Below are 15,694 nucleotides of genomic sequence, written 5' to 3'. Positions count from 1 at the left end.
GATTGAGCCACCTGTGCTGAAGCAGGATATCCTTAAAACCTGACCTCTTGGTCACCCTCGAGGACTGCAGTTTGCCACTCCTGCAGTAGTATTAGTCTCTTGCTATCCTTTCCTTTGATTCACAGGAGGTGGTAATGACCACGAAGAACTTTTTTTTGCAGTAAAATGCATAAAACTTCTGGCCCATTTTAAACCTCAAAGTCACTGGATGGTGAACATCCCAAAAACGAGCGCTAGAAGTCCACTTCTCACCATTTCCTCCGCAACATATATGGTTTATTGTGGAACAGCACAATACACCACGATTCAGGTCCAACCTGGACCTTTCAACAGGTGATAATTAAACGTGAAAACACCAGTATATATACATACAAACAGAGCAATAATGGGAACATTTGGTGCCATTTTGAACTTTGTAGCAGCCTCCATAAGGGCAACATCACATTCCCACCTATGACTATTGGAAGCAATTTGCCAGCACATATAGCTGTCAACCAGGAGATAACTATGGTGTGACAAATACATGCTTATACTTATTTGGTGAGGATATTCTAAGAAATTCGAAGACAGGCTTCCGATACAAGTAATTTCACCATGTTGGAAATAGTTTTCAATTGCATCAGCTCTGCTCGGAAGACTGAGCAACGGACACAAACTTGCCAGAAGGTTTTGGGGCTAATGTCATACCACTAATAAGATGGAGCAGCGGACTTCAGAAACGATTTAAGACCACCTCAAGATAAATCACCCAGGGTGCTATATTACTATGGGGTCGACATTATACATGGCACTTAAAGCATAGATATTGCACAAGGTTATCGAAAAATGCATACTTGTCTAGCAGACCCATTGGCCTGACGGACTTTTTCTGCTACAACGCCCAATAACTGTACGAGTCTGGTCTGCTTTTCCAATTCTTCTCTCAGTCCTTGCCCACTGACTGAAAGGAGGGCGCCAAGAATATGTTCATACCGTGTACCAAAGTAGGGATCATTGAGTGAATCTTTTAATAACCTGAAATACCAAAAAGATCACATTTCCATAATCATTTTTTTACATTTTAATTTCTTAGCCCAAAATGCTATCCACAACATTCAGTCTTTAATCTATTTCCATTCACTTTTAGATAATGACAATGCTTGTGTAAGTGTGAATTAATGTTCATCTGCATTTACGTTAAAATGCAGACCATCATAAAGGGGAGAAAAAAACCATTGAAACAGCAATAATGATGGCACGGATTAAATATATTTACGGAATATAATTTACAGAAAGTAAAAGTTGTATTCATTTCGGAAGCATCCATATAGAAAAATGACCAAAACACCAAATGGTTTAAAAACAATGAAACATAAAATCCTAACTGTAATTTATATCAAACCGCACACAGTCCTGTTTGTGCAATAAGAATAAAACAAATCAATTGTATGCAATAATCTTTCTTACCAAAACAAATAATGTGCAATCCGAATATTTCCTAAAGCCCGAGCCAAAAGGAATCTTACTAAGGAGTTGTCCAAATAGATTTCATATTTCAAAGCCTATAGACACAGTAAGAAAAACTAAATGAGTGATTTTAATAGAAATTATGTTTTTTATTTAATAAAAACAAAAAACAAACAAAACATAATTAGGAAACATGTAGATCATTCAAAGAGGAAGATTTAGGGATGAAGGTGACTACACCTAACCTGAACGAACTGTGGGAGAAAATCGGCCAATTCATCATCACTCAGTGCCTCTTCGATCCATTTTACAGCTACTTTGCGCACTTCTTGGTCAGAGAACCTAAGGAGTTAACCATGATATATCAATGTATTTTTACTCGCTATTTTTAGCGTAATCATATTATAATAATGGCCCTCAGTAATGGAGTTAGTTTATGTAGCCGAGGTTGGAATTAAATCCACAAACTTCCGTAATCTGGACTACATTTCCCTCTGTTCAAAACACAGCACGGTAACGGACATCTTTAAAGTATATTTCTCCAAGAAGCCTCAAAAGTGAAAGAGCAGAGCAAACAGCCTGAAAAGTATGGGCTGGATCTGTATCCTCACCTGTCAGAACGAGCATATCAAATCAGCAGCCTGCAAAGTATGGGCTGGATCTGTATCCTCACCTGTCAGAAAGAGCAGAGCAAACAGCCTGCAAAGTATGGGCTGGATCTGTATCCTCACCTGTCAGAACGAGCATATCAAATCAGCAGCCTGCAAAGTATGGGCTGGATCTGTATCCTCACCTGTCAGAAAGAGCAGAGCAAACAGCCTGCAAAGTATGGGCTGGATCTGTATCCTCACCTGTCAGAATGAGCATATCAAATCAGCAGCCTGCAAAGTATGGGCTGGATCTGTATCCTCACCTGTCAGAACGAGCAGAGCAAATCAGCAGCCTGCAAAGTATGGGCTGGATCTGTATCCTCACCTGTCAGAACGAGCAGAGCAAATCAGCAGCCTGCAAAGTATGGGCTGGATCTGTATCCTCACCTGTCAGAACGAGCATATCAAATCAGCAGCCTGCAAAGTATGGGCTGGATCTGTATCCTCACCTGTCAGAACGAGCAGAGCAAATCAGCAGATCCTATTGCTATTTAGAACCATTCTGAATGTATTAAAGTCATTTATTTAAAACCAAAAGGTACTCCTCTTTAATTAGGTCTCTCTAGAATGTGGTTTAAACACAATCAAATCCACTCCCTCTACATACAGACACACATCTCACCTCGAGTCCAGCAGCTCCAGGGCATTCACTGGCAGCAGAGCCGGCCAATCATGAATTAGTGAGTAGATTTCACACAGATGAGCCACATCCCACTTTGGGGCGCTAGCCAATATTTTGGGAAGACTGTTTTTGTGCTCATGGCAGTAATAACGCTTCTCCCATAAAAACTCTTTATCTTCTTTAGATAACCTGTGGAGATTATGTGGTTATGTGAGCACTATAAAAAGAGAGTAGAACTCAAGGGGTACATCTTCAATACCTCACCAATCTATCTATTCCCCCCCCCCCCATCATCATATTTTGGTTTAAAACATGTATATCACTGACAGCTGTACCATACAGATGATATAATATGACAGGGGTGCTCAACTCCGATCCTCAAGCCTCTCCCTCCCCCCCAAAGTAAAATTTTCAGGATATCCCTGCTTCAGCACAGGTGGCTCCAGTCTTCGACTGAGCCTTTGATTGAGCCACCTGTGCTGAAGCTGGGATATCCTGAAAACCTGACCTGTTGGGAATATTGGCAACAAATGATCACCAACTGGAAAGTGTTACAAAGATCTTGCACTGCTGGGGAGGTGGGGTAAACCCAGCTGTAGGAATCAAAGGATGCTCTGTATAATAAAACTAATACAAATGGCATTGAGTTGAATTTTAAAATAAAAAAAAAGATAAGTACCTAATACTACAGAACAGATTGATAAAAAACAACAAAAAAACACATGTATGCTACTGCTTGGATTATTCTGACCTACCTGACCTCTGACCTACACATGGACACAATGCGGAGCATAGCGCAGTTTGAAACAACCCCCTTTGTTAAAATGCATGTGTTTAAAATTGAGTCTGCTCCCAGTGAAATTATCAATACTGTGTTCCACTTCATCTCTATGGGGAACAGTCGATTACAAAGGTCTCAAAAATAAAACAAACCCAAACATAGAATCCTTGGCAAGAAGTGAAAGCAGCCGTGTCTTGGTGTCTTTCTCCAGTGTTTCGATGCCGTGTTGTACACAGCTGTTAGCAGGTTGGGGGGCTCTGCACACAATGTCAAAGGTAGGTGAAGGGAAGTCAACCTTAAGAAAAGACGACGCTGTCAGTTATCTTGGCACGGGTGCATGGAACGCTTTCAAAATGTGTGCGAAGAAAACGGGACGTAAAAATGTAACCTTCAGGATTAGAAATCCCTGAATAACCTTCTCAGTGCTGTGCAAGGCACCCTTTAATTATTTTGACCAGCAGCAATATTCTCCCACTTCCCTAGTATGATAGAAACGGTATTTCTACTAATTATTGACCACTACAAATAATAATTAAACGGCTGCTGTTGGTGCAAATTATTGCTCGGTATTCCATGGTTTCTATAAACACGATTTTGTAAAGCCAGGGAGGTATCTCATGCAGTAAAAACTCAGGGTTGAAAAATCTGCTGTCAAAAGGGTTTTATGGTTATCAGAAGACTATAAAACAAGTACTAAATTATAGTTAAGATATAACTTTAGTAGTGTCTTAAAAGAATACAAATATTAAGGCCCATATTTACTAAGCAGTGCTATACCCACCATAAGACTCCTCACGGCACTGGGAAACAGCTTGCAATCAATTCAAGGGAATGCCCATAAGGTTTCTTGGGCCTAAGAAGTTGGCTTAGGGCAGGGGCGCTCAACACCAGTCTTTAAGCCCCCCAACCGGTCAGGTTTTCAGGATATCCCAGCTCCAGCACAGGTTGCACAATCAGTCCCTGCTTCAGCACAGGTGGCTCAGAGGCTCAGTCTTCCACTGATTGAGTCACCTGTGCTGAAGCTGGGATATCCTGAAAACCTGACCTGTTGGAGGGGGGTGGGGGGCAGAAGAGGTGGTGGGGGCACTTGAGGACTGGAGTTGAGCACCTCTGCTCTAAAGCACCTACAGTGCAAAAATACCATGTGAACCAAAACAGGGAACTCAGTCTAAAAAGTACTTTGCAGGCGACTGATATAAAAAGGTGTATGTATTTACAAATGTGTGTATATACACTAATGTAAAACAGATAGTGAGCCATATTCCCTAAAGCAACACGTGAATATAGCATCAGTAATGGCTCCCCAGTAGAAAACATTTTCTCAACCAACTAATGGCTTCCAGATACTCAAAGCCCAACTAGAAAGTGCATTTGAAGTCATACCTGCAAAACAATTCTTTGCATTTGAGTCGGTTTTCTATATACTGTACCAGGAACAGGGCTGGTGTGGAATGAAGTCCAAAGGTTTAAAAGCTTAGTTCCACAAGTTAGCAACCTAAAACCACAGAAACAAAAGGAAAACAGAAGAGCAATCATTATCGTGTTTTCTTAATTCTACTGGCTGACCCATTAAACCACAAGAACACTTTCTTTTATTTATTTTTTTAACATTAAAAAAAAAGTTTTAAAAAACATTTTTACTCTTAAAGATGCATTCACAAGGAAGCATAATAAAAACCACTTATCACTTAAAAAACAAACAACAACAAAGTATAATGTTTCTAAGAAAAGTGTAAACATTTAAGCATTAAAACCCCGTGGCTCTCATTGACAAGGTGACCCAATTTAGTTTTGCCAAAACAGGGAAAAAATGTAGACTAACTGCATACATCCTACTGTAGGAGGGCCAACTTCAGCCCTCAAGGGCCACCAAAAGGTCAGGTTTGCAGGATATCCCTGCTTCAGCACAGGTGGCTCAATTAGTGGCCCTGTCTTCGAATGGCAGCCACCTGTGTGAAGCAGGGATATCCTCAAAACCTGACCTGGTAGTGGCCCTTGAGGACAGTTGGCCACCCCTGTCCGGTTTTAATGTGTTGGGTAACAACTTCGGTTAACAAATTGCACACAGGTCTGAATTAAAGCACAGTATGTTGATACATTGAAGCACAGGTTTGGTTTCAAATTCTCATCTAAAATCACTTAGATACATAACCCCCTTTATTTTTGTTTGTAGAAGTCTATGTTACAAAGCAGCTTAAACAAAAGAAGGTCTTAAAAATCTGAGGAAAGGAAGGAGAGGGTAGGTATGACAATTTAATTTCTCTTCATTTGAAAAGTACAGATACTTGAAGGCTAAATTCCCACCTGCAAATCATTAAAAAGCTTGTTTGTGGCATTACTGGCGTCTCCTGCCTTATTGATTGCACTAGAAAGGCAACTGGAGTATTTAGCGGCTAATTCTGGCCTTGTGCCATTTCCAGTTTCTGACCCTAATATGTTTCGGTTGGCATTACTATTCCGGGTGTTTGTAATATGTCTCCGTTTTTAACGATCGGCACAATATTGTTTGATGTCCTCATGCTGCATTTGGCTAATGTTGATTGCTAAAATGGCTGTTCTTCTGTAATACACACATTCATTAGGAGCAGTGATTCACAACTCCAGACCGCAAGGACCACTAACAGTGCAGGATTAAGGCTCTCTTCTCATAAGTACTGGGGGCCCAATCACTTTGACTGAACCACCTGTGCTCAAGCAGGGGTAACCTTAACACCTACACTGTTAGGGCTCCCTGAGGACCAGAGCTGGGAACCACTGCATTAGAAAATCAGAACGTGAAACAGGCTCGGGGGACCGCCCGGCTCTGGGGACCGCCCGGCTCGGGGGACCGCCCGGCTCGGGGGACCGCCCGGCTCGGGGGACCGCCCGGCTCGGGGGACCGCCCGGCTCGGGGGACCGCCCGGCTCTGGAGAGGTTTACCTTATGTGCCGGTAAAAACAAAGTCAAGTCAAAGATAGCTGCCAGACACATCCAATAGGAAGTTGCAATGCATGCACTGATGGGGCCCTCGTCGGCTTAGTAGCCATATTGATTTCCCAAACGGAACCAGAAACAGGCACATTAAAAAAAGAAAAAAGGTAAATCTCCCTGGAATAATAAGGGGGTCCCCGAAGGTAAAAATATTAGGGGACAGTGGATTGATACTTTAAAAAGCAACTAGAAAAATATAAATCTTCTAGGTAAACTGGTCGTCACTTTACCAGTTTAAAATGAATTTGGGGAATGCCAACATGGGAATAAAACCAGCAAAGAGCAGGTGGGTTGTGTGTGACTAACGGAAAGACACAATCTCTTACGCAGGGGTTCGAGGACTAGAGTTGAGAACCCATTTTACGGCAACATTCAGATGTAGCAGAGGTTATCACCCCCCAAACCCCTAAATGTGAAGCATTGCGTTAACGCAGGTGTGTGGAATTTAAGCAGCAGGGCTATTGAAAATTGTTAAGGAGAGAACGCATTCATTAACGTACGTAATAACGACTGCTACTATCTGTATACTGGATTCACAACTATATGAATGCAACTCAGCCATGGAACCCATTCTCTGCCATTGTATGGTGAAGTGTAAAGACAAATATTACTGACATATTGTCCTCGTCCTGATCAGGGGTGGAATGTGATAGGATATCGAAAAGATTGATATAGAACTTGCTATAGGTAGAACGTGACCAGAAAAATGGATTACAGAATTTCAGTATCCCAGCTGCCTTGTTTCAACTCCTCCTGCAATGGAAGAGTTTTCAAGGTGCGTTAGAGGGCTTTGCAATGTAAACATGCACACAATGCTAACACTGTGTCATGCTGTATTTTTAGGATGTAGGTGGAGACCATTTATGCACAATTCTGTGCTAAAGAGTTTACTATCATAGTTACATCTTCCCCAAAAGCAATGTTGGAGCCTCTCAGTTTTTGTATTGTTTTGACACCCACAAAAAACAACTATGGCGCCCAACTTCAAACATGGCGTCTGGAGTCACCAATAGAAACACGTGACGTAATCTCCAGCTTTTATACTGGCCGCTGGAGCGTGTTTTGACCCTGGTGGCTATAAAATTCACCCTAAGGTTCACAGCTCTGGAACCCGGGGGCTCTCAGACATCAGGGGACCCCCAATTTTAGGCAAGATAAAAAAAGAAAGCCATGAACTGAAAAATGTATTCTACCAGGGATTCAAGCCTTATTCACACATCTTAAAGCCAGTGGCATTTTGTGGCATTTCTGTTCGATGCCTGCGATTATCTGCACTGAGCATTAATAATCTCTTTAAAGCATCCATTGCTGATTTAGTATACTTTACTATTTGAACACTAAGGGTTGTGCAGGAGTTGATTAACCATCATTGATGTAAAGTTATATTTGTCCATGTGCAAACAAAGCCTCAAAAGAATGTTAACCCTCTCCCTTGTCAATGCATTGCAGGTAGTTGTTGGTTGTGAAAGGGTTAACATAGGCATTAAGTAAAAGTTATGTGGCACTACAAAAAAATATCATTAACCAGGGCTTCCTAGATCAAGAATATGTATAGCTTTACATATACATAAATAAAAGGATACGTATCACTATCAGCACTAGTATTACACTCTATAGTCTAAAAAATGAACTAGGTATGAGCACGAAAAATATGGACCTCTATTAGGTGTGTCTAACTTATAAAAAATAAATAAATATATATATATAAATATGGGACTATACAAGTGTATGAAAATATCAAATTCTATTGGCTATAGTATACCATATGATTGGAGATAATGTACATAAGGTGAATGTCAAAATGGATGTGAATCCAATAAATACATAGTTAGGTCCGGAAATAATTGGGCACTGATACAAGTTATTTCGGCTGTGTACCAAAATAAATTCAAGTTACAGTTAAATAATGAATATGGGCTTAAAGTGCACTCTATCAGCTTTAATTTGAGGGTATTCACATCCAAATTGGAGGAAGGGTTTTGGAATTAAATCTCTTTAATATGTAGCCCCCTCTTTTTCAAGGGACCAAAAGTAATTGAGCAATTGACTCAAAAGCTGTTTCATGGACAGGTGTAGGCTATTCCTTCGTTATTTCATCATCAATTTAGCAGGTAAAAGGTCTGGAGTTGATTCCAGGTGTTGCATTCGCATTTGGAAGCTGTTGCTGTGTACCCGCAACATGCGGTCAAAGGAGCTCTCAATGCAAGTGAAACAGGGCATCCTTAGGCTGCAAAAAAAAAAAGAAAACCCAGAGAGATAGCAGGAACATTAGGAGTGGCCAAATCAACAGTTTGGTACATTCTGAGAAAAAAAGAACGCACTGGTGAGCCCTGCAAAACAAAAAGGCCTGGACGTCACGGAAGACAACAGTGATGGATGATCGTAGGATCCTTTCCATAGTAAAGAAAAACCCCTTCACAACATTCAGCCAAGTGAAGAATACTCTCTAGGAGGTAGGCATATTATTATCCAAGTCTACCATAAAGAGAAGACTTCACGAGAGCAAATACAGAGGGTTCACCACAAGGTGCAAACCATTCATAAGCCTCAAGAATAGAAAGGCCAGATTAGACTTTGCCAAACAATATCTAAAAAAGCCAGCCCACTTCTGGAACAGCATTCTTTGGACAGATGAAACTAAGATCAACCTGTACCAGAATGATGGGAAGAAAAAAGTATGGAGAAGTCTTGGAACGGCTCATGATCCGAAGCATACCACATAATCTGTAAAACACGGTGGAGGCAGTGTGATGGCATGGGCATGCATGGCTTACAATGGCACTGGGTCACTAGTGTTTATTGATGATGTGACAGAAGACAGAAGCAGCCGGATGAATTCTGAAGTGTATAGGGATATATTGTCTGCTCAGATTCAGCCAAATTCAGCGAAGTTGATTGGACGGCGCTTCACTTTGTCCATCTGTAATGACCCAAAACATACTGCGAAAGCAACCCAGGAGTTTTTCAGGCAAAGAAGTGGAATATTCTGCAATGGCCGAGTCAATCACCTGATCTCAACCCGATTGAGCATGCATTTCACTTGCTGAAGACAAAACGTAAGGCACAAAGACCCAGGAACAAACAACAACTGAAGACAGCTGCAGTAAAGGCCTGACAAAGCATCACAAAGGAGGAAACCCAGCGTCTGGTGATGTCCATGCGTTCCAGACTTCAAGCAGTCATTGCCGGCAAAGAATTCTCGACAAAGTATTAATAATGAACATTTTATTTATGATTGTGTTAATTCGTCCAATTACATTTGAGCCCCTGAAAATGGTTGCAATTCCTAAACGTTTCATACGATATTTTTGTTCAACCCCTTGAATTAAAGCTGAAAGTCTGCACTTCTATTGCATCTCGTTGTTTCATTTTAAATCTATTGTGGTGGCGTACAGAGCCAAAATTATGAAAATTGTGTCAGTGTCCAATTATTTCCAGACCTAACTGTATATAATCATTCAAATAAATGCTATTCTGAAATATCCCCCACCCCAAAAAAATAAAATAAAAAAAAGTTAGTATACGTCACAATGCTAGTTTCTGCTTTCTTAATTTGGCATAATTATCAATAATTTAGCCAGAATTCAGACACATTTTTAGGTGATGTTTTGCATCATATTGAGAAATAAAAAACAGCGTTGTGTAATACATAAAACATACTGCAGGTGGTGCAAGGACCAACATTTAGCCAACAGCACAACAGTAAAGTGTGGGACGAGTTCCCCAGCGCTCCGTATTCCTTTGGTGTAGGTCAGGGGTCAGCAACCTGCGGCTCTTTCAGCACCTACATGCGGCTCTACTCCGTCCACAGGTTGCCGCTCCCCAGTTGCTGCCTCTCTCCCTCATTGTGCTGCCGGTGGTTGTGGGGGGGGGCGAGGGGGCCCGGCTGGCGGTGGTCAGACCTCTTGTTGCTGCCGGGCATTTCCCCAGCTGCTGGCCTGCCTCCTACACTATCCCACACTTGGCGCCTCTGTGACGATGAGCTCCGGCATGAGGGGCCCGGCGTGGGACAGTGCAGGAGTTAATGTAATGCTTATACATTATATACCTATATGCATGTGTTTTTGGGGGTGTAATATTCATGCATGTGTTTTTGGGGGTGTAATATTCATGCATGTGTTTTTGGGGGTGTAATATTCATGCATGTGTTTTTGGGGGTGTAATATTCATGCATGTGTTTTTGGGGGTGTAATATTCATGCATGTGTTTTTGGGGGTGTAATATTCATGCATGTGTTTCTGGGGGTGTAATATTCATGCATGTGTTTCTGGGGGTGTAATATTCATGCATGCGTTTCTGGGGGTGTAATATTCATGCATGTGTTTCTGGGGGTGTAATATTCATGCATGTGTTTCTGGGGGTGTAATATTCATGCATGTGTTTTTGGGGGTGTAATATTCATGCATGTCTTTTTGGGGGTGTAATATTCATGCATGTGTTTCTGGGGGTGTAATATTCATGCATGCGTTTCTGGGGGTGTAATATTCATGCATGTGTTTCTGGGGGTGTAATATTCATGCATGTGTTTCTGGGGGTGTAATATTCATGCATGTGTTTTTGGGGGTGTAATATTCATGCATGTCTTTTTGGGGGTGTAATATTCATGCATGTGTTTCTGGGGGTGTAATATTCATGCATGTGTTTCTGGGGGTGTAATATTCATGCATGTGTTTTTGGGGGTGTAATATTCATGCATGTGTTGCAGCTCAATGTTTAACGCAACATATTTTTAATGAAATGGCTCTTCTTCCTTGAAAGGTTGCAGACCCCTGGTCTAGATAAAGCTATTACGTGGACAATTCTGCTCCCTGTCCTTGCAGCCACTCTCATCCCCACGATCAAACTGGGTTAACTCATCCAGGGGATAATCTTGCAGACAAAACAAGTAACGCCCAGTGGGCAGAGTGAAAGGACTTCAAACAGTCATTGGGGTCTTCGAATGCAGCATCGGAAGCCCTGCACTATGAATGACCTAAATATGTACTAGCGTTAAGAAACGCGCTAGCTTCTGAGGTCAGCATGGTGACCTTGGCCCGCACTAGGCACTGAGGACAGATTACTTTTCACCTCCCCGGGCAGTTCATATTTCAAACACCTATATCTCATGAACGATTTTTAAAATAAAAACAGCTTTGGGAAGGGCAAGAAAACCCCCCTCATTATAGTAAAGAAATGACAACAATAAGGCAATCAGCAGTGTCTGCTGTTTTACTTTGGGCCTCTAATTAAATGCAAGATATTAAATAAACCCTGTGTATGGGCTAACTTTACACACCCTCTGTATTCCAATATTCTTAAACATTGCACGCGAGCTCAGCTTGGGTTGCAAAGAACACGGTTACTACGTATTGATGATCAGTTATGAAGACTTACCGTTTAAAATTGAAAAGAGGTAAAGAAATCTGACCCAGCATCTCTGGCCCTTTTCTCTGTTTGTTGGAGTCCGGAGAACCGCCGCTGCTGGGATTCAATATCCCGTATAGTTTCAGTTGTAAAACAGATTCTAGAGGCAGCTGTGATATCTGAATGGGAAAAATTACCCTGAAAAAAAAGTAGCAAATTAAAAAAAAAAAAAAAAAAGACGCGGATTTCATCTACTATATATGTTGGTGAGCGGTTTCTCTGATGTGCATTTGGACACCTCTTAAGATATCGTAACCAAATGTTACATGATGGTTCCTGAGATGAAGGAGCAGGTTTTTGTCTCTGTTTGGAAACTGGATACATTCTAGGTTTAATTCTATGAGTTATTACAATTTCTCTGAAAAACAAGTCAGCCACTGGGTGTTGTACCTGGTAGGCTATGTATCTGGCACGTGACATCATACTGGTGACATCATAATGCAGATAACGAGAGTCAGACCGCTATAAAGTTGACACAGAAAGCAGACGAAGAAAGTGAGGAAGTCAGTTGGCAAGTGAGGAGAAAGTAAGAATGCTGGAGAAGGAGAGAGGCACAGAAAGAATTGGGGACATCAGAAGGTGTTACAGGGAAAGTAAAGGGACGGAGATAGATGGGGGGAGAAGAAGAGAGGGGGAAAAGAGAAGAAAAGAGGGTAAGAAGAGAAGACTAGAAAGGGGGGTGGGGAGATGAGGTTGGTTTCTTAGAATTCCTGAGCAATGCTAGGTGGCAGGCACTTTCAGTTAGTATTGTATAAACAGAATATATTGTAAGATAATTTTACAGTTTAAGTACAGTAACTTTCTTCATCGTGGAGGGGAAAAAAAAACCTACATTTTCTTCCTCATATCTCCTTTTAAACACTGATATTTATAAAATAATTGGCATACTTAATAATTACGTGATTAAGAAGCATATTATAGATTTCAAAACCATGCTTTTATTCCTCAGATAGCATGAGGAGGAATGAGTATAATAGAACGACATTACTGAAAGGATAGGATATATATAGCACAGCCTTCCCGTACAGGGAGATTTGTGCCTCGTGTTTCTATAAAGCTCCTTCTAGCCTAATTTGCCATTTTCTACAGATATAGATATTTAAATAAAAGCACTGAATAGGATCTTCATCTGCAAAAATCTGGTATTTTTTATGCTACATAATAGGTGAGGAAGAAAAAAAAAATGTATATCATGTTAAAATTAGATACTTATGCTATATTTGTATTTCCGGATTTTTTTGTACAGAACAAGGCAAACAAAATCCCAGTGAAACTAATCATCCAATGTCTCATATGGGGAAAAATAAATTCCTTCCTGACTTCAATATTGGAAATCAGATTACTCCATGGATCAACATCCTTCCCATGTTTATATCCATTGTATCTGCCATCAGTTTCATGGGTAATGAATTTGTTACTTGAGCTCTGTGACAGTTAATATGTACGGTACATATTCTGCTTAATAAAGGTCTTTTCTGACTTTTTGATCCTCCTTTCAAAATGTATGTTGTGCCACTTGTAAAGCAAATGGTACAATGACTTCTCACACAGCTTTATGCTACAACAAAATTCTGAAAAAAGGGCAGGAAAAGTATTACCGGATGTTCTACTACAGTTGGACAATAAAACCAATTCCAATTTGTTATCTTTTCATATTGCATGAGACAAAGACCATGATATATTTACTCAAACGTTCAGAAAAAAAAGCTTTATTTTTATTACTGCCGACAGTCTGCCACTCTAGTATAATATAAAACCATCATATATTTTACTGTAATATTTTCTTATAAAGATGTACTAAAAACTCCACCATAAGGCCTGGGACATAGTGGGATGAGCCTTGCTGAGCCGCGCTGAGTAGATGCACTTACCCCCTCCATCTGTCATCAGCGCGGCTATAGTACCCCCTTCCGCATGCGTGCGGATGCTCAGAAAATTTGCCGAGACAGGCAAGTTTAAAATTTGCCGCTCGGGGAAGCGGAGGAGCGGTCACGTGACCGCTCACATCCAATGGGAGCGAGGGACTAGCCCCGCCTCCCACTCCGCCTCCTGACACGCCTCCGCTCCGCATTTAGAGCGCGCTCACTGCCTCGCCTGCCAGGACAGAAAAAAAGCACCATTTTGAGCAGGCGAGGCAGAGCAGGAGCGCTGCTCAGCGCGGCCCGAGGCACCATGCCCGAGGCCTAAGTGTCAATATGAAAAAAAAATGCCAAGAACTGTGAAACACTACGGACTTGACAAGAAATGTGCAAAATCAGCCTCAAATTACTTAAAGCTTCACAAACTTTCCACAAAAAATCACTAATTCATAAACCGGCCAATGATGATCAATTCTTTGAATAAATAAATAAATAAATATTTGTTTGTAAATGACATAGCTATTGTCAACATTCCAAGCAAAGAAAAATGACAGGTGTGACAACTGACAGGTGTTAAATGTGTGAAAGTGTGATATAAAAGCACACGTAGGGGAGTGCACAAGGATCCGTGCAACCATTTTGATTCTCTGTTTGTCCTTCATCATGTTTTTTATGCGATATGAAAGCTTGATTGGGATTTGACCTCAGTGATTTTGCTATTCTGTAATCACAGATTCCCTCTCAGGGTCTTTCACTCTTCCACAACTAATCTGTATATATGCCAGGTGCACGGGAGGGGGGTGAGCGTGAGGCAGAACCAGTCTGAGAAAGGAATAGTTTCTTATGTAAAACTCCAAATTGTGTGGGGAAATGTGTTTGCAAAATAATTGGAAGTTAGGAACAGAAGAGATAAAAATCTGCTTCTCCTGCTCCTCCTTATTTTCCAATAACAGCCCTAAATTTAGGAATGTGATAATGATATGGTCACTATGGTCACAGGAAACCTCACCCCAGAGGTGGAATAAGGTGTAAGAGTTATGTAGTAAAAACCTGTATTTTCTGGTATTGATCAGGTATCCGTATCAATAAAAGGTCAACCCCTCCTGGAGGGGCGTATTATTATAATTTTCTGTAAACCAGCCCATCTAGGGGCATGTATTATACCTCAGGAGGGTATAAAGATGATGTGTTTGTCACTGTATGGCAGAGAAAGCTCTGCATTGAGCTTCCTTTCCTTGTATACTCGTAATGAAATAAACTCTTACTTGATTCAACTCTGAAAAATATTGAACCCGTAACCATTGTATTTTTTCTCGCATTCTCAAATGGCACACCTAATAAATGACCTATCTGTAGTGGGCGCAGTGTAAAAGGGATCACTTAAACACCTTACTATTATGTCTTGGCAATATTATAATGTTTTAAACAGAGAAGGTAACATTTGCACATTATGTACTGGGTACCATCAGAGATCAGACACAGAACAGAAGTGAATGGGATTCTTTCAATACATCAGACCATTCTAATGGTTAACCAATCAAAGAGGAGGAATTATTTTGAGGTACTTACAGTTCATCCCATTTAACAAGGTAAAAGAAACTCTTGTATGTTCCAACTTTTTTGGAATGGACCGGTTTAAAGAGATCTTTTCCATTGTGAATAAGCGAACAAACCAAATAGTATTTTTCAAAGCTGAAATGGAGAAATGGAGAGAAACATGAACAGAACAGTATAATATTAAAAGAAAGCTAGAAAGTATAATTGTACTTCTATGCAATGGATCGTAATGGTCTGAAACCAACGTGAATGGAGCTGTAAGGCCTGAAAAAGATCTATGTTTTGTCTTAAAGCTGCAGTTCAGTCTTTTTTTTCTACATTTATTTTTTTACTTCAATAGTTTCATGTGTGCAATCTCTAATTACCTAAAGAACAGTATAGCTGCAGGTCAATTCGTTTTCCATGT

General features: G+C 40.8%; 1 protein-coding gene across 4 annotated transcripts in view; it reads right to left on the bottom strand.

Moving 5' to 3' along the window:
- PIK3C2A (phosphatidylinositol-4-phosphate 3-kinase catalytic subunit type 2 alpha) overlaps positions 1-15,694 on the bottom strand; it is a 90,674-nt gene that overhangs the window by 16,976 nt on the left and 58,004 nt on the right. For all 4 annotated transcript variants that reach the window (XM_075567716.1, XM_075567719.1, XM_075567718.1 and 1 more), the window contains exons 13-20: positions 15,301-15,423; positions 11,843-12,010; positions 4,883-4,994; positions 3,652-3,794; positions 2,719-2,907; positions 1,692-1,788; positions 1,447-1,541; positions 834-1,014 (exon numbers count right to left, since the gene is read on the bottom strand). In XM_075567716.1, the coding sequence (XP_075423831.1) occupies positions 834-1,014; positions 1,447-1,541; positions 1,692-1,788; positions 2,719-2,907; positions 3,652-3,794; positions 4,883-4,994; positions 11,843-12,010; positions 15,301-15,423 (1,108 nt within the window). The remainder of the gene's footprint in view (positions 1-833; positions 1,015-1,446; positions 1,542-1,691; positions 1,789-2,718; positions 2,908-3,651; positions 3,795-4,882; positions 4,995-11,842; positions 12,011-15,300; positions 15,424-15,694) is intronic.

This window comes from Ascaphus truei, chromosome 12 (genome assembly GCF_040206685.1).
Source record: "Ascaphus truei isolate aAscTru1 chromosome 12, aAscTru1.hap1, whole genome shotgun sequence".
In the NCBI taxonomy this organism is placed as follows: Eukaryota; Metazoa; Chordata; class Amphibia; order Anura; family Ascaphidae; genus Ascaphus; species Ascaphus truei.
Note: the sequence above shows the minus strand (reverse complement) of the source record. Positions and strands in the feature narration are given on the sequence as shown.